Source organism: Bactrocera dorsalis, chromosome 1 (genome assembly GCF_023373825.1).
Source record: "Bactrocera dorsalis isolate Fly_Bdor chromosome 1, ASM2337382v1, whole genome shotgun sequence".
Lineage (NCBI taxonomy): Eukaryota > Metazoa > Arthropoda > Insecta > Diptera > Tephritidae > Bactrocera > Bactrocera dorsalis.
Window position 1 is genome coordinate 75,748,456 of NC_064303.1, and position 18,766 is coordinate 75,767,221.

General features: G+C 35.1%; 2 protein-coding genes across 9 annotated transcripts in view; one reads left to right on the forward strand and one right to left on the reverse strand.

The window, feature by feature from the left end:
* LOC125776748 (uncharacterized) overlaps nt 1-18,766 on the forward strand; it is a 251,208-nt gene that overhangs the window by 126,739 nt on the left and 105,703 nt on the right. The gene's annotated exons all lie outside the window — the stretch shown is intronic.
* The window catches only part of LOC105222700 (probable serine/threonine-protein kinase DDB_G0282963), an 84,121-nt gene that overhangs the window by 56,548 nt on the left and 8,807 nt on the right, over nt 1-18,766 (reverse strand). For 7 of the 8 annotated variants that reach the window (XR_007421841.1, XR_007421837.1, XR_007421835.1 and 4 more), the window contains exons 2-3: nt 10,509-10,692; nt 3,900-10,448 (exon numbers count right to left, since the gene is read on the reverse strand). Coding sequence is in view for 5 of the 8 variants with exons in the window: in XM_049449665.1 (XP_049305622.1) it covers nt 3,900-10,448; nt 10,509-10,692 (6,733 nt within the window). In the remaining 3 variants the exon portion in view is untranslated. Of the gene's footprint in view, nt 1-3,899; nt 10,449-10,508; nt 10,693-14,620; nt 15,527-18,766 lie in introns of those variants that run through there. The other variant, XM_049449657.1, reaches the window with a different exon arrangement.

An 18,766-nucleotide genomic window follows, 5' to 3' on the forward strand; every position in this document is an offset into this window, starting at 1 on the left:
TATTTTTCTTACTAATAGATATTAAATTTATCACAGCAATATACATAATATACATATACATAATATTGCTGTGATAAATTTAATTTCTATTAGTAAGAAAAATATTTATTTGTATAGTATACGATGTTAAAAGCAAAAAATTAAAAATTTATTCTGTCGAGATTCGAACCTGGGCACAGCTGTGGTAGCATCTTGACTTTCCAAGCGCTTACCACCAACACCACCATTGAGACTTAGGTTGCACTGACTTAAGTATGGTTTGGTTATGCATGTAAGAAACATACGATGGTTCTAATAATTTTGTTTAAGTATACAAATATGCTTTTGTAGAACATTTGCTTTCGCAAACATACACACAAATGTGCAAACGACATAATATATGTATGTATGATTGTCTCGCATTTTGCTTCTGAATATCACTAAGAGTATAACTCCTTCCGCGCGTAGGGACTCCATGCACCTTTTTTTTCGTCACTTTTTTAGTTTATAAATTTTAGACGCGTCATTTCAAAACTGCTTGACCGATTCATTTCAAACTTCGTACACATTTTTGATATATAAAATTCATTCCCATCGTTTGGTAATTTTTTCGTTTCAATAATCGTGTTTTCCACCCATAAAATGGCGGAATTTTTAAGTGGAAAATAGAAGTTTTCACTTTAAATGGCCGTCAAAAATTTTGAAATAAAAAAAAATATCAGGAAATGATGGGGGGCAGGATTTGATTATAACTTGACAATTTTTTTTTTGGTTTTTTATTTTCGGATAATTTCCAGCCGATTTATGGTGAATACCGCAAAGTGTTTTTTTCAAGACGTTCTGGAAGAAACACTGTTACCGGTTTATGCTTCAATATTTCTGCATGAAAAAATGTCAAAAGTATGCTCAATAATATACAAAAGTTCCGAATAAAATTACTCAATCTATATTTAAGAAATAAATTCGCAAAAAAAGTCAATTTTTTACCTTAAAAACCTTACACTACTCTAAATGATCTCCCATTTCAACAAAAAATGTTTGATTGATACACTCATATATATACCCTAGAAATATTTTAAAATTATACAATTATAAAATTTAAAAATGCGTTCAGATCATATATGACACAAAGTTTTAAGTTATTAAAATTTAAATATCCCTCATTTTAACAAAAAAAATATTTGATCAATATAGGTGCTAGAATATTCTAAAACGAATTATACAATTTAAAAATGTGTTGAGCAAAAATGTTTACAGTTCTCAATAACCAACGCCTAAAGATCTAAACGACAAGAGAAAACAAGTAAGAAAAAGATAAGTTCGGGTGCAACCGAACATTTTATACACTTGCAATTTGCAAGAATCGACCCCAAGGAAACCCCTAAGATAAAACGTCAACCACTCGATCGCGATCTAAGCACTTTATATATACATATCGGGTGGGCCATCCAACGTTTTAAATTTGAATTATCTATATTTCGACATTGGAAACGTCAAATACCACTCGGAAAGTGACAGATATTCAGTAAAAAGTCTAAAATTTACGGAATGGGTCGCTATTTACTAGAAGAAAAGTTCACAGATTGGGCAGAAGAACGTTTGACCGAGGATGGTCAATTTTACCGAAAAATCATCTTTTCGGACGAGGCTTATTTCCACCTCGATGGTTACGTTACCAAGCAGAATTGTCGCATTTGGGGCACAGAAAACCCGCACAGCAAACGCTACCCTCAATCTTTTCCGCCCTATCTTCGAAAATCGCATAATCAGCAAAAGAGGTGATGTGAATTGGCCTCCCAGAAACTGCGATTTAACTCCGTTGGACAATTTTCTGTGGGGAGCTGTTAAAGATAAATGTTACGCCAACCATCCAGAAACAATTCAAGATCTAAAGTACGAGATTCCTGCTATATCTGCCATAAGGCCTGAAACCATCAAGAAAGTACTCCAAAATTGGGTGAATCGGATAAGCTACTGTAAACTCAGCCGTGGTGGTCATTTGTCCGAAATTGTTTTCCACAAATAAATTTCATAAAACAACCTTTTAAATAAATGTTAGACCTTTGAAAAATATAAAGCCGTTTTTTTGATTGACTTTTTAAATTTCAAATTTTATATGACCCACCCTTTTTAATCTACATAACTCATACACTGATCGACAAATTCGGCATAAGATTTGTTAGAAAATCGAAAATCATTATATCTTGTATATGGAAGTTGGAGTGGTATCGACCCGATTTTATGTATTAACTATTATCATGCCACATACTAAAAAAAATTTTCTCTGGGTTTCATTAAGGTACCTCACATACAATCGCCAATCCTATGGAGCAAAGTCAGCCGGATGTTCGAAAGTCCCGGTAATAGCTATATGGGGGTAAGTTAAGTTTTCGCCTTATTGTATCTATTTGAGGCACAAAGATATACTGTTATGAGTTCTACAATTTTCATTGATATAACTCAAATATTGGTCGATATATGCAGTATAGTCACCTGGAAGTTCGAAAATCTTTATATTAGGTAAATGGGGCTTAGGGAAGTATTGATCCGATTCAACCCATTTTTGATACACAGAAATAATATTGTCAGGAAAAGTTTCTGTCAGAATTTCAATTCTATATCTCACACATTGACCGATATTTGCGGTCAAATATAGATACTTGGGTCCATATATTTGTTACTTATTTATATTACCTATATGTTACATTGGAAAGCAATTAAATGGAGTTTAAAATTTTGTTATAAGACAAAATGAAAAGAATGTCACGAACTAAATTTAGTCGAAATCGGTTGGTTCTTATGTTGGCGCTGGGAAAATTTGGTTGCTGTAGCTTTAGTCGTTGGTATGTATGTGCCCCCTGATGCCCCTTGCTACTGCGATCCCCTCTTACAATTTTATATCTTAATTTAGTGCTTGGTTATAGTTTTTTATATGTTTTCGGTTAATGGCGTTTTGTGGGCGTGGCAGTGGTCCGATTATGGCCATCTACGAACTAATTCTAATTTTCTTTGTACTAGGAATCCCGCATACCAAGATTCCTCAAAATATCTCAATTTTTACTCAAGTTACAGCTTGCACGGACTGACAGATTTCAACCTTTCTCGTCGTCCTGATCATTTATATACACTTATGGCCACGCAAAGCTTACCACTACACTTTCTTAAATTTTTTTTCCGGACGTCTTTATTCGTTCGGGATTTTTGTCAATTTTGTTTTTTTTTTATGTTTTTAGTAAGCAGTAGTAAACTAAATGATGCTAACTAATTATAGTTATAGTTATTAATTCATTACGCTTAATGAGTAAACCACAAACTATCTTTTCTGTGATTATACAAAAGCAGCTGATTTTTTTTGTTTTTATGTAAAGTAATAACGCGATTAAACTTCGTGTCTCAATTTAAAAAAAAAATATAATAAAACATTAATTTCAATTAAAGTGTAAATGGAATTAAATTCAAAAAATAACATTACATTTCGAGCTCATTTTGAAAAGCTCACAAACTTTCGAATGAATTCGTCTATAGCTAAATGTGCTTTTTTTAATTTTTAATATTTTTAATAAATCCTATGTCATTAACATCTAAATTAAAAATTTCTATACCATAAAAAGTGTGTGTTTGAGTAGTAAGCTTTTTATTTGAGTGGATAATTGCTCAACATATCGGCTTATGAGTGCGAGTGGCCACTTCTAAAGCAAGTATACTTTGAGTGAGAAAATTAGGAGCTCATGCAGTCGTCGTGTTGTAGTCGGAAAATTATTTAAATAAAATTTTAATTGTAGTTTTTATGAAGTGAGGTCCGATTTTTTAATGAACACAACTGTACCTTCTTACTATGTATTTATGAATGGTGACATTACAAACAACCATTAAATGATGAATATACATTTTAAATTTAAAAAATCTTTAAAATTACTTACTACTGGGATGTATTATTGTTCGACTATTACGTGTACTTTTTTCCAAGCTGGACGTATTGCAAAACTCCATTTTCCCTGATGCTAAATTTACCAGCGTTGTCTGAATAGCTCCTTCACTAGTGTTAAAGTCGGCAACATTGCCTGCCTTTGAATTTCTTACTTTTTCTGCCACTTCGATCAATGGTTCATCAGAGTCAGAAGATTCCTCACATTTTCTGCTACAGATGATTTTTGAAGCATCCTGCGCATCATTTGCTGAAGATAAATCATTCATATTCCTAACATTATCATCAACAGCAACATTGCTTGTAGCACTACTTATACTGCTTGTCCGTAAACGCTTTTGTTCAGTACATTCATTTAAATGAGCGTTATTAGCACTAGTATCAGATTCTTGACGCTTACGCTTATTTCCTACACCAAGCTGAGTTTCACTACCAGAAAATGTAACGCTTAATTGTGGGCTGACACTACCGATTGAAGACGCTCGCGTTGTATTGAGTTGTTTATTGTTAGTACTCACACAAGAATTTGCATTTGATTCATTCGATGTTGGACTTGATTTATTTATATCCAAAGGACTTTCTAATCGACTACTAGCACGAGTGCGAATTCGATTACATTCGGTTTCGCTTTGCGTTGGAATTTCAATAGATATAGGAGGGTAAGTAGAGTCCGAACGTTGTGAATGAATATTTGATGCATCCCCTTGTTTTTTAGTTTCAAATATTATCCTGCCTCCTTCATCTGTTGTCAAATTTTCAGTATCAATTTTGATATCAAGTTTTCTAGAACAAATTGGTTTTTCTAGACTTATCTCCGATTTATATTTATTATCTAATAGAATATTTCCATCTGTATATTGAGAAGTGTTCCTATCTTCAGTGGTAATGGATTCAATTATTCGTCCCGTTAATTTATTTTCAGTATTTTCTGTTGAAGTTTCGGCCATATGTTCTAACAACGTTCCTTTTATAGTGTCTTCGACTTTGGAAGGAGAGATGGCGTTTTTTGTGTTTGCAGCTGATTTAGAAGACAATTGTTCAACTGTGCTAACAATAGTTGATGCATTTCGATCAACTGCCAAATAATCTTCATTAAATCCTTCCATTCTGGCCAAAGCCTTTTCAATTTCGTCATCTGTATAATCCAACAAAATATCTTTTCTTTGTGGGTTTGATTCGAGCTTATTTTCCTCATTTATATTTTTGGTATGATCTACTTTTTCTTTTGTTATATCGCTTTTCAATGACTTTTTTACGTCATTAGATGTTGCTGCTGTCTTTTCGGTGCTTGTACTACCACTATTTATCTGCTGTTGAGTTGGGCTGCTAGACGATTGTTGATGAGGACTTTTTTCTGATAACGCATCCATAGACTCAATACCACTGTCTTCGCCTGTTCCACTTCCATTACCATGACCAGGAGTACCACTTCCGTTACTTGCCGGCGAGTTACGGAGCGTTACATTAATAAGAGCAGGTGGTGAAGTACCAACTACATTTCCTTGATTACTTGATATACCAACGTTATTTACACTTACGGTTCCATTGCTTACAGGAATTGGAACAGATTCATTTTGTACAGCTTCATGCGATTGGTTCTTAAAACTGACAACTGCATTCGCCAATGTTGTTGGTAAATTCGAAGCAGATATTTTGTGGTCTGTATTCACAAGACTTTCAGCTGTAGAAGAAACACTTTCCGATTTAACAACTAAATCATCTTGTTCAACCGACGATTTTGGTATTGTAACTCGTTTTAGGGTTGTTGCACTTGGCAACAAAGTCGCTACTGCGACAATTGTTTCCTGTGGTGATTGACTTTCATTAAGAGTACCAAATTTCGTTTGTTTCTGCAACTGTTTTTGTTGATGCTTTTGAAGTTGAAGTTGCTGAACAGCAGTTATGTAAGACGGTGGTTTGTGATTTTTTGTCAGTGGTTTGCCTCCACCCATACCAATAGGTGTAATTGTGGCTGGTGTCTTTAAATTCATTGTATTCATCACACGATTTGAAATATTTACAGAATTATCACTGGAACAAGCCAATATATTATTTTTGGATAATGTATTAATTATGCTACCAGATACGCTTGTTGGCTCTTTACAAGTTTGTGACAGTTTATTGGACGTATGTTTTTGATATTGTGATTGATGCATCAATTGTGGTGGAAACGGTAATGTACCTACATTAGTCGAACCAATTATTATATTTTTATTGTCATTTAAGCTACTGCCGCTCTTTGTATCAAGCGATTTAATTGCACTTATTGTGAGTCCATTCTTGTTACCCGAGAAGGAAGATGTTGTCAGAGACGTCGCTGTCATTGACGTTGCTGACAATGAAAGATCATCACTGGAAATCGGCAATGTCGGCAAACGTGCTGATGTCATTATTGTCACGGAATTGTTACCGTTTCCACTACAGTTAAAGACTGATGATGTAGGGTTTTGGGAAATGTACAAATGCTGTGTTTTCTCTTGAGTCCTAATCTCTGTACACAGATCTGGCATCTGCGATGACTGCATTTGCGACTGTTTATTAGGTATATGTTTAGAATCAACATCTTCGGCATCTCCACTCGATACAACTGAAGCCGTATTTGGCAAACTCTGTGGTTTCTTACGATCTTTTCGACTACTTTTAATCACAATTGAATTTTTCCCACCCCTTAGACTGATGTGTAATGGGGGTACTCGCGGTTCATCAATTGAACAATTCGGACTAACATTTACGGCTATTTGCGGTGGCGTAAAATTTGTGAAAGCAATCGATTGGTTTTGTACAACAGAAGAATTCTCTAGCAGATTCTGTGGCTGTTGTGTAGAAACCGATAAAACTGTGGTATTTTGGTTTATATTCTTGTTAAGAAGAACACTATTTTTACTTTGAGATGGTACGTTTAATTTGCTCGACACTGGCGTTTCCAATACAGGAAGTTTTGGTGAAGCTAGAAAAGAAATATCTACTTTATAAGCAGGAGATACCGGTTCCTTCTTTTCCAATTTTAAGCGTAATTTTATTTTCTCATTATTATTACAGCTTTCTGATGTTCGTTGAGTTGCCAATATGGGTGTAGATTCCGATAAAGTAGAAGGTATTGTATTCGTACATGACAATGCAGCAGGCGTCTTCGACTTGGCATTTGCTTTTGCCCTTTTAGGTTTTGTCACTCCAGAAATGGTGTTTGCGTCTTGCTTTTTTTCCTTTAAGTTATTTTGTTGTTTTTCTCGTAGCGTTGTTGACTTTGATTTTTTTTTAAGACTACTAGTAGCCGACGATGTCGTTCCAGGGTTAAAGAATGCATTCGGTGATTTAATTGTACAAAATTCAGAAATATTATTAAGAGAAGTAACTGATTTGTTAAGCAAATGAGTGTCATCTCGTTTAGTATATTTAACGCTTCGATTCGATTTGTTTAAAAGTAACGAATCGCGTGAGCGTTCTATATCACTTCCTACTCCAGGAATAATTCCGTTAATTTGCTCACTTAATGAAAGTTTGGACACAGAGGTTCCACATGAATTTGAATCATCCTCCAAAAACAGAGAATTGGATAAACCTTCGACAGATTGATTACAACTAAAACTTTCGATTACTGAGGACACTACACGCTGATTTTTCGACATAGAATTAGTTTGCTGAGTTTCCTGTTCTGCCTCTGTTTCGCTATCATCACTTTGCATTGGTTCCATTTCACCGGTCAGAGGATTAATTAGAAATTGTTTCTGAGTAGGTGAATTCTCTGTGCCACCGCTTCCTTTACTTCGATGAAGCGCAGACTCCTCTTGAAAATTTGAATGTTGCGCTGATTGTATAGAATGGGATAATATATCTTGAGTTAACTGCAGTTTCTGATTAGTTTGGTTATTTAGCATAAACATGTTATCTTCCGGCTTATATCGGTTTTGCATAACCTGATCCCGTGGTTGATTACTTAGATGCACTTGCAACTTATTTTCTTTAGTGGCCACTATAGTGTCATCACCCATATGGTTTTGTATTGTTTGCGGTATTTGGCCATTTTGTTCAAAGTGTATTGGATTAACGCCAAGTGTCACATTTGGTGGCAAATGTCTGGCTTCTGCATCTAAAAGCGAAGATGCCGCTGCTGCTGTTTCATCAATATCTACGCCTACAGCAGATAAATTTTCCTCAATTAGGTCCAAATCGAGATCTTTTGCATCTTGCAAAAGTGATTCCAATTCATTTTTATCATCCAAACTAAGAGTTGAATCCAAATCACAGTTTAATGTTGGTAGCAAAGCGTCAAGGTCATTTGTTGTTAAAGCTTCAAAATCGGACAGAGTTATTAAAGGATCTGATAATACATTGGAAGCAACATTATCCATCGAAGACACTGCCACCATTCTTCCAATTGTATCTCCTACGGGACTCGATGAATGATTGCTAAATTGCTGTTTTTGCAAATCATCTTTATTTGGCTGCGATTGGTGATTGGTATTCATTTGTTGCTGCTGTAAGTTGTATTGCATTTGGTAACGAGCAAACTCCTGGAAACTACTTTTAGTTTCGGAATCCATCATTTTGTTATTCACAGGCCAGCCTGTTGTCGCGTTAGCCGTCTGATTATAATCAGGTGGTGGAGGTATTGTATTTGTCAAAGAGGCACTGCTACCAGTACTGGATCTCGCTCCGGATAAAGACGATTCTAAAGGTACTTGTGAGTTGTGATGAAGATTAACACTGTTAGATGGCAGCGATACTGCTGGGGGTAAAATCATCGCTGTCTGCTGTTGTAATTGATTATGTTGCTGTTGCAGTTGCAACTGTTGCGATTGCTGTTGACCAATATGCTTATGTGCATGTGGGGTATGAGGGTGTGGAGATTGCACTGGTGTTGTAGAAGGCGACAATATTTGCTGTTGATGTGAGCCCATTAATGGACTATGCATCGACTGGTGGCTAGAGGCAGGTGAATGCGACGCCGCAGGTGACATATTACCGGAAGAAAGAAAGTGAAGTGCTTGTTGAGATTTTTGCTGCACAGCTACGTGTCCTGTCATTGTACCTACGGGACGAACTTGCCGAACATTTGGTGATTGCTGATGGTGCAGATTAGTTAACATTATTCCACCAACACCATTTTGCAGAGATGTCTGATTATTATTTATTATTTGCGATTGCTGGAACGATTGTTGTTGTTGCATTATGCGTTGCGAAGGAGTACCTGGAATCGAAACAACAGCTCCCTGCAACTGTTGCTGGCGCTGTTGTCGCAAAAAATGGGTTTGTTGAGATGTAATATGCTGCGGCTGAAAGTTAGATTGAAATTGGTGATGACCAAATAAATTGCTTCCAGGACTTGTCATAATTTGCTCCTGTTGTTGTTGATGTAAGTTCCGCATACTCGTATTTACGCCGGGAGATAAAGACACCCCCATTGATGAAGATGCACCCATCATAATATTTTCCGAAGATAACAATTGTGTCTGTTGTTGTTGAACTTGTTTGTGGTCTAGTGCTATGTCGTTAGGTGTTGATTGCGTTTGCATTGGTGATCTTAATAACTGTTGACGTTGGCTTTGATTTAACTGTTGCTGACTCGTGGATTGTAACGGTGATGATTGCTCTTGAGTCAATGAAGTTTGTGATGTCAATTTTACTTGATTTGACGTTGTATTCCCATCATTTTGTAATAAATTCACAAGCAGGGGTGAGGAAATTGCAATGTTATTATTATTTGGCGTCGTAGAATTAATTACTGAAAAGGATCCCACTGGTGGCCCTCCCAGGCCTTTTTGTAAATAGTTTTGAACTGTTTTGTTTATTTGAGCGACAGGTTTGTTTATAACGTTTGATGTTACTGTCCCCATACCTGGGTATGGAGGTGGTGGAGGTTGCAAAAACTGTAATTTATTACCAGCTAAAACAGAAGTTGAAGGCAAAAGATCTACATTGGGAGAATTTTTTAAACCTTTTAATGGTACATTGGGACACGATACCAAAGCACTTGAAAGTTCCATTTGTCCATTTTGCGGCGCTTGTAAAGATTGTGAACCATTTGTTGAAAAAGCTTGATTAGAATTTACTAGACCACTATTCAGTGCATTTTCTCGACCTTGTAAAACACGAGCTTGCCTCATACTAACGAATGGATAATCCCTATTATTTGACCCGTTATTTAAATTTGAAGGTATTGGTGGTACCGGGACTTTTCCATCCATAGGACAAACTGTGTTTGGTGGTTTAAATAGTGGTTGACCTTGAATTAACTGTCGCTGCAGGTTTGGGTTTTGATGTTGCTGTTTTTGAAGAATAGCTTGCGCGGCATTGCTTGTACTTGGCCCTCCAAGCAGCTTATTACGTCTGTCCTGCACCAGCTGATATTGCTGCAATTGAGATGACGGAAGTTCTTGTTTATTGGTGTTTTGTACAGGGATGCGACATTGCACTTGTGATTGCAAAAATGTTCCGCTTGTTAACTGATCACTAAGACACCGGATCGCACTCCCCCCAGTATCCAACAGTTGTGTAAAATCGCCCATCGCCTCACTGCCGCTCGATAAAACTTCTTCGTCATTATCTAAACAACATTTAAAGATATTTTACGAAGACTTTTTTAATTGAAATAATTACAACATACCTATAGTTTTTAAATTTATCTCCTGTCCGGGTAATTTTATGGATATCACAGAATCGCCGTCCAACTGCACAGACATAATACCGAGAGCATGGAGGGCTGGATTGCCCTCCGCTGCCATCTGGCGTAACCGTTGAGCCGCATCCTTTGGGATTTGCACTGTTATCCGCACGCAAGATTCACTCTGCTGTAAATTAGAGAGTTAGAAAATAATTATTAACAATAACAAATATAAAAACTTGATCGTGCTTCATAAAATCTTTATTTTGTAAGGGTGTGCAAATGTTGACTCCTAAAGTCTAAAAATCAAAACTAGATTCACAGTTTAAATAATCGAACATTGTGGTGATATTGGTAAAAAAATTAAAAGTACATAATAAATTTAATGATATTGGAAAGCCGTAACAGTAACCTTGAACTAAATATGACAAACCATATCATATTATAAGAAAACCTTTTCACCTGATGTCACCCTTTCAGATCGCAGATGGTATGGGAAACTAAATACAGTAGGCAAACGAGACAAAGTGTAGCGGGTGACGAAACATACAGGTATTGAAAGAAATATAAGACAAACTGGCGAATGAAGCGGCATTGGCCCACTGACATGAGCAGAACCTTTTTTCCCAATACGCCCTCATTCCACAAATGGAGAACTAAGCCATGAGGAAAAATAAATAAAAGATAGATACTGGTATAGTTGTGGCGGATTTCTTAAAGGACACTACAGACTGTGCAAATGTCTGCTCAGGATAGGAATGAGCTCTGAAGGAACGTGTCGCTTCTGTGAATTAAAGCATTAATAGAATAAAATGCTACAACAACTTTTGATGTCAACAAATCACTCACACGAATTTTTAACAATTAGAGTCGATCAAAACTATAAAAACAGTCCATGCTAAAAACAAAAACCCATAAAAGAGTTGTATCTCAACCAGTTAAAATTTTGAAAAGTAAGCATTATTATTTCCGCATTCAGTAAGTTTAATTTATGCAAACAAATAAAATCAAAAACACTTTATTGGAAAAAAAATTAACACTTAAATGTTATGCTGAATCACATTGAAATAAATATGATTAAAACGGAAGGCACAATTGTGAGCCTGTTCAATATTTTGTTAAATAGCCATTGTTTTTTAAGGGGTAGTCAGAATTTTCAAAAAAAATTATTTTTTTGTTTGCATTTTCGTTAAGTGTAATACAGGTATCCCTCGAATAGCACGGTACTTGAGTTGCACGAAATCTCGAATAGCACGGTTAAAAATTGCGACAACCCTCGAATAACACGGGGTTCGAATTACACGAAGCCGCGAAAATTCCTTTTAAAAATTGAAATTTAAGGATCCTCTACCTCTTCAAGGAAAAACAAATCAATCTTTGGAGAGCGACAGTGGTTGAACATATGTAATTTAAAAATTATTGCGTTTATAAAGTTTTACCTTTTAAATTTCAAATAACACGATTTCGAATAACACGGAACCAATTAACCGTGTTATTCGAGGGATACCTGTACATATATTCTCTGAAAATTTCGCGTTGATCCGATAATTAGTTTTTGAGTTATACGACAAATAATAAAGAGAGCTCGGACACTTCAAAGCGGCAGTGTGGAACTTTAAACGCGTTTTTCTCAAAACTATGTTTTTTGAACTGGTGACAACTGTAACTCGAAAACCGCTCAGTAGATTTTAATTGAAATTTATACAGCTTTTAGAATACATAATAAACCCAATTAACTGTTGATTTTTTCCCAAAAATTTTATGAGACCTCCATTTTGTTAATTTTTGAAAAAAAAAATCCTTTGATCAGGCCCAGGATTATCTATTTATAAAATTAAATTTTTTTGTTCGATTGATTTTAGATGAATCTCCAAGAACTTATGGTTGTCACCGCAAGTACCGCAACTATAACTTTGGAAATTTAATTTTTTTTGTTTGAAATTTTCGTGACACATTCTATAATAATGCCATATTACTACTTTTGTAGAATAACACGATTTAATAGCAAAAAAATACTGAAAATTCTAATTTTTTCGTGCCTCTGACTACCCCTAACCCCTTAACACAGCCTGCCACCTTTTTGGTATTGAGTCCACTATGGCCGCGCAAATAGTTCTCCACAATTTTTCCTTGTTTTTCAACCTACCCTTTAACCCACTTTTCACACATTTTTTAATTAATATATATTTAATTACACTGTACACATTCGTATATATCAAAAATGTACACTAATTGTATACATATTTTTTAAGAAGATAAATATACTTTAAAAACTATTTTGCACATTCAAAGTTTCAAGAGATGTGTGTGTTTAGATTTATGACAAATAGCAGTGTTGCCATACTTTGTGTCCTGAAAATATAATCATAAATTTTTCTGTTTCATATTTAGAGATATAAATGATTCAAAATGAACTATTGTTTCATAAATTTATATGGATTATATAACATATATTATTTAAAAAATATAGAAAAATATTATTATACAACAGAAAGTAGTTCGACACAAAAGAACTATGATCACCCCGGTGTTGGACCGACCAGGGTTATTTTTTTTTAAGCGCGGGCGAAGGCCGCCAGTGCAGAAAGTAGTTCAACACAAAGGAATATTATTTTTTATCTTTATTTATCAAATAACATAAGATACAAAAACCATTTGTACCATTTTCTCTATATATGTTAAACAGAAAATTATTTAATAGTTCTTTCAAAACACAATATGTGGCAACACTGGTATTTGTCATGATATGTAAGGAAAAACAAAACAAAACAAAGTAAAAGTTAATTGCATATAAAATTGTGAGACTGCGGCGCCGAAATAATCGTAATTGTGCCCTGTTGAAACTCCAACTTTAGTCCATTCTGCAAAAGGGGCCATAACTTCATTGAGTAAATAAATTTACCCATATTTTCTTTTATCCAATACAGAGGACCCACCCCATACTAGAAGAAGCATCCCCATACCATGATGCTTCCACCCGCGTGCTTAACAGTTTTCCCCGGCATACAATATAATTACCTGGACCATAACAGCATTTTCGCACAGGAGTTTTTGGTCAATTAATCGACCTTTGCTCGATGAAAACACTAATTTAGATTGATTTACCATACAAAATAAAAATCTTATTTTACTACATGCAACTCTGCGGGGTGTTGTCAAGACTGTAAATTTGGTTGTGTACATTGATAAAATCTCAATCAGCTTATGAATTTAAATCATTAGAAAAAATACAAAATGAAGAGCACAAACAAGTAGAAGAGCTGACCTTTAATCGAGCCATTAATTGGGTAACCGTCTGTGCGAAATGCAAAAACTTGTTTCTCATTTATAATCTTAATGTATTATATCAATTTGACTTTGCGAAAAGGACTTTGACTGACTCTGTAATCGGGCTATATTGTTGATGAAAAAAAATCATAACTTTTCAAACCGAAATTGAACCGGATAGTACTGATTAATTTAAATTGATAATGTTTATATTTAAAAAATCAAATTTTAACCCCGCGGATTTATATGCCGTTTATAACGTTTTTGTTTACTCACAAAAAAGATTTTTACTCTATTCCCCAACTAACTTTAATATAAATATTAATACCGTGGTATAGTTAAAATAAGTAATAATAATTGGTAATGCATTTTTGTGAAAATCACTCTGGAAAATTAAAACAGTAAACTTGTTTATTATAAATATAAAATCATAACGTCATTGTTGTCGTTTTGTAAGAAAATAAACAACTTTGGATGGTTTGTTTATTTCATTTTGAAGAGTGTTACTGAATCGACAGTCCTTTTATGAATAAAATTACAGGCAATGAAAATACCATTTTGCAATTTGTCTCTAATGTAATGTGGAATAATCTTATATGAAAATACAGTGACTCACAAAATTGATCACGGTATCAATACGTACCTAAGCGATGATAAAAAACTCGTAAATGATTTGATATTTTCGAAATTAATTTTATGGTTTTTTAAAGATATAATATGAATGAATAAAACACAAGTAATATTTCATTAAACAACAACAAATAAAAGCAATAAAGAAACTATGTGATCAATTTTGTGACTTAATATTAACAGAGTTAAAAATTAATATTAATACTTCGTATAACCACCTTTGGCATCTATAACGGCTTTGATTCTCCTTGGCATACTTTAACACAAATTTGCGCATGTTTCTGACGAAATAGAATCCCACGCCTGCTGCACCTTAGGCCATAATTCGCTCAATGAGCCGACTTCGCCGACGATCGATTTTTTTAATATACCCCACAGGTGCTCGATGGGGTTAAGGTCCGGAGATTGTGAAGGCCAATCTAGTGTACTAATACTATTGTCCTGGAGCCATTTGCGAGTCGCTCTTGCTGCGTGCTTCGGATCATTGTCCTGTTGGAAGACAATGTCCGACCCATTTCCATCTAAGTCTCCTATAGTGCCAAGCAAATGACTGCGCAGAATTTAAATATAAGACTATCCCGTCATTCGTCCTTCGATTTTGGCCAACCTACCAACACCATTGATCGTCATGCATCCCCATACCATAATGGAGCCTCCTCCAAACTTCAGCGTAGGCTTAACGTGGTGTGCCTGTAATTTCGCTCCCTTGCTTCTCCAGGTCCATTCGCGCCCATCCGCTCCTAAACGATTTATTTTGGTCTCATCCGACCACAAGACCTTCTCCCAGTCACTTGCGTTCCAGGTCTTGTATTTTTTGGCAAAATTTAGCCGCAAATTCTTGTGTCTCGCAGTGAGAAGAGGCTTTTTGACTTTTACACGGCCTTTTAGACCAGCATTTCGTAATGTTCTGCGTATTGTCTCTGCAGAAACCTTTAAATTATTATTCTTTTCCAGGCTATGGCATATTTCTACGGCATTTTCGCATTTGCCACTTCTTATACTCACAATGCCAACGGAGATTTTCAGCCTTCGAGAAATTTCGCGATGAGTCACACCATCAATCAACAATTTTTTCACCTCGCCTTTAACTCCATTGGAGATAACCATGTTCTTTTTTCCCATGTCTGCCAAAGATATAAGCAACTATAGCCTTTTATATCTATATTTTTCAAATAATTCAAACTATTCTATTTTATGAATTCACTTTTTTGCGCACGTCCGAACACTTCGAGCGAAAGTCTCAAAATTGATCACGCTTGCCTTCTGCGCATTGTTCAAATTTTACTTTACCGCTAATTTTGGTGGCGACGTAAAACATATAGATAACGGTGCATCAAACGCCAAGCAACATAAGTATTCAGTCGGATTTGTGTTTGACTGCATATGCAAGACGGAATGAAAAAAGAAATGAATATTCAACTGAAGCGTGATCAATTTTGTGAGTCACTGTATAAGAACTTATATATACGGTCTGATTTAGGTTTGGTCTGCTGTGAAAAAGTTTTTTAAGAAACCAATATTGTAGACGTCGAAAAAATCTATTTTAAGAAACTGAAAATGACTCATAAGTTAGAGGGCATGTTGAAAATAAGTATAAACTTTATGATATCACATCGACAAATAAAAAATCCTTTAATATGATGTAATTTGAAATAATTTGAAGTAAATATAGTAAACGGGTTCATGTTATTATAAGTTCATGTTTTTTAAGTTTCGTTTTCGAGAGTCGACTAATTTTATTTACTTCACATTTTTTATATTACTTAATATTTTTATAACAATTCATATTTCATATAATAAACTTTTACTTTTTAATTTTAGTGAAAAATGCAAGCACGCACACCTACAAAGCCTAGAACTAAAATTTGTTATGAACAATAATATAATTTTTTAACAAGTTCTGTATTTAACAATAAAATACATAACAAAGCAAAATACAATTATTTGATAAAAACATGTATTAATATTTTGCAGAACAAATCCTCCTCGTAAAAACCATGGGCATGGATTCAAACAATCTTTAAATATAATTTTTATTAATTTCTTCATTCCACACAGCTTAAATAATTTTTTTCTTTTCAACTTTTTCGACGCTTTTTCCTTATCCTGCCCATATAATGCCAGCAGTTGTCAATTAGATTGAATCTGTTTCCTGGTAACTTGAGAAACTTATCTCTATAAAAATCTTTTTGTTTTGTAACCTGTAGGTGTTTGTAATGAATTATTGACATCTCTTTCAATAATTTTATGCTTTAATGCTCTAACTTTATGCTCTTAATTTTATTAATAATGCAGATATATAAAATATAAAGTCACTCGGTAGTTCGATTATATTTGGTATATGGAGGCTAAGAGCAAGCGATATAGTGTTGATTCAATTTGTACATTTTTTGGTCATAAGGTGACATACATTGGTGGCCTTATAATTAGAAACGATATACTAGGAAAAATCAAATCATTGTATACTTTTTTAAGAAGTGTACTGTAAATTTTTTGTGTTTCTTGGCTGGCCAAAATGAGAGGGTTAATTGTAAGGTGCTATCAAAAGGAGAAATTGTCAATGTCAGCTATCGTACAAAGGCTTGTTTGCTCCAAAAAAATGGTATTTTGAGCTATTAATTTGTATAAAAAACAAAAAACAAAGAAATTTTAAACCCCTACCAGAAAGACCAGACCTCGAAAAACCACTACAGCACAAGACCAGATTATTTGTAGGATGAGCAAAACAACCCTTTAATAACTTCGCATGAAATAAAGGCTAAAGTTGACAAGAAATTAATGTAGAAATCTCAGCTGGGACTATAAGAAAGCGTTTGCAGGAGTCGGGATTTTGTGGATGTGTTGCGCAAAAAAACCGCTTGTATCAAAAAAAAATATTAAGAAGCAGTCGCGATTTGCAAAGGAAATGCAGAAGAAAAATCCCTAATAGTTCAAATTATTCCAGTCCGACGTAAAATCGTATGTAAGACGTACTCCCGACATGGTGCTGAGCCCCAGGTACACTGTGAAAACAGTAAAAAACGCTGGCGAATCTGTTATGGTTTGGGGAGCCTTTTCCTCTCGTGCTGGTCTTGGCCCAATTATGCGTATTCAAGGGATAACCAACATCAATATAAAACCCGTTCCCACGACAGTCGGGTCTACGTAACCGGAACGGACCCGGATTTTTATCCGGCCAAGGACTGTCAACTCGGCAGAACTCTGCCGCTACAACAACAACAACAACATCAATATAAAACATTCTGGAGAATGTAATGGAAACATCTTTCTTTGAGAATATGCCAGTCCATTAAATTTTTCAGCACGATAATTGCCCAAAACACACTTCAAGGTTACTAACTAAAAGCTGGCTTTCGGATAAAAATATTGATGTTATGGATTGACCTCCACAAAGTCCTGGTCTCAAACCAATTGAAAACTTATGGGCAATTGTGAAACGACAAAAAAGCGTGAAATAATGGCAAGTTGTTTCAAATGATTCAACAAAGGTGGAACAGCATATCAGTGGAAACATGCTAACAATGAATCCAAAGTTTACGGCGAAGGCTGGGCAATGTTGTTAAAAAAGGGGTACCCAACAAAATATAATACAAAAAAAAATTTAATAATTTTTTTCATTTTTATATAAATACTAGCTGACCCCGCAGGCGTTTTCTTGCGTGAAATTATGTGTTTTGTATTTGCGATTTTTCTAGATTTTTTTCAATGTAACGCAGCTTGATAAACAACATTTTTTGGTTTCTTCTCCGGTGCGTAAATGTATAGAAATGATGGGTTTCGGATTATGAACACGCCACGTATAACAGGCCGGTTGAAAAACATGGCATTTCCAGATTTATGCCACACTTCTAGCGACTATCCTTGTGTTTTGTTGATTGTCAAATGCAATTTTCCCTGGAAACTGAATAGTTTTAAACTGAAATAACAAATCGTTGGAACTCAAAAGAATTCGTAGCAGCAAGCATTTGGCGCCCTTGTGTTCGATACCTGCATCACAGTCAGTCGGGTTCCAATACATAGTTTCGGCGGATGAAGATTGCGAAACATAATAATATTGAAGCATAATTGAAGCAGATTTGGAGGCTGATATGTTGAAACGATCATCGCGAAAAGTGTGCGAACTTCAGTGGCATGCGAAGTAGCTATCCCATTGCCCATCATTTGATTCCAGCAATTATCATGTTCCAGCAATTGTAATTGCTGGCATACTTTCTCAAAAAGTTGCTCACACCGTACAATTAACAGTACGCAATTACTCAAATGAAGTTGAACCGCGTACATTAATCAATAGCAACCGAAGGTAGAAGCAATCGTCGTTTTTCGGGTGGATTGTGTAAATTCATCCTAATGCATTAGTTGAGAAC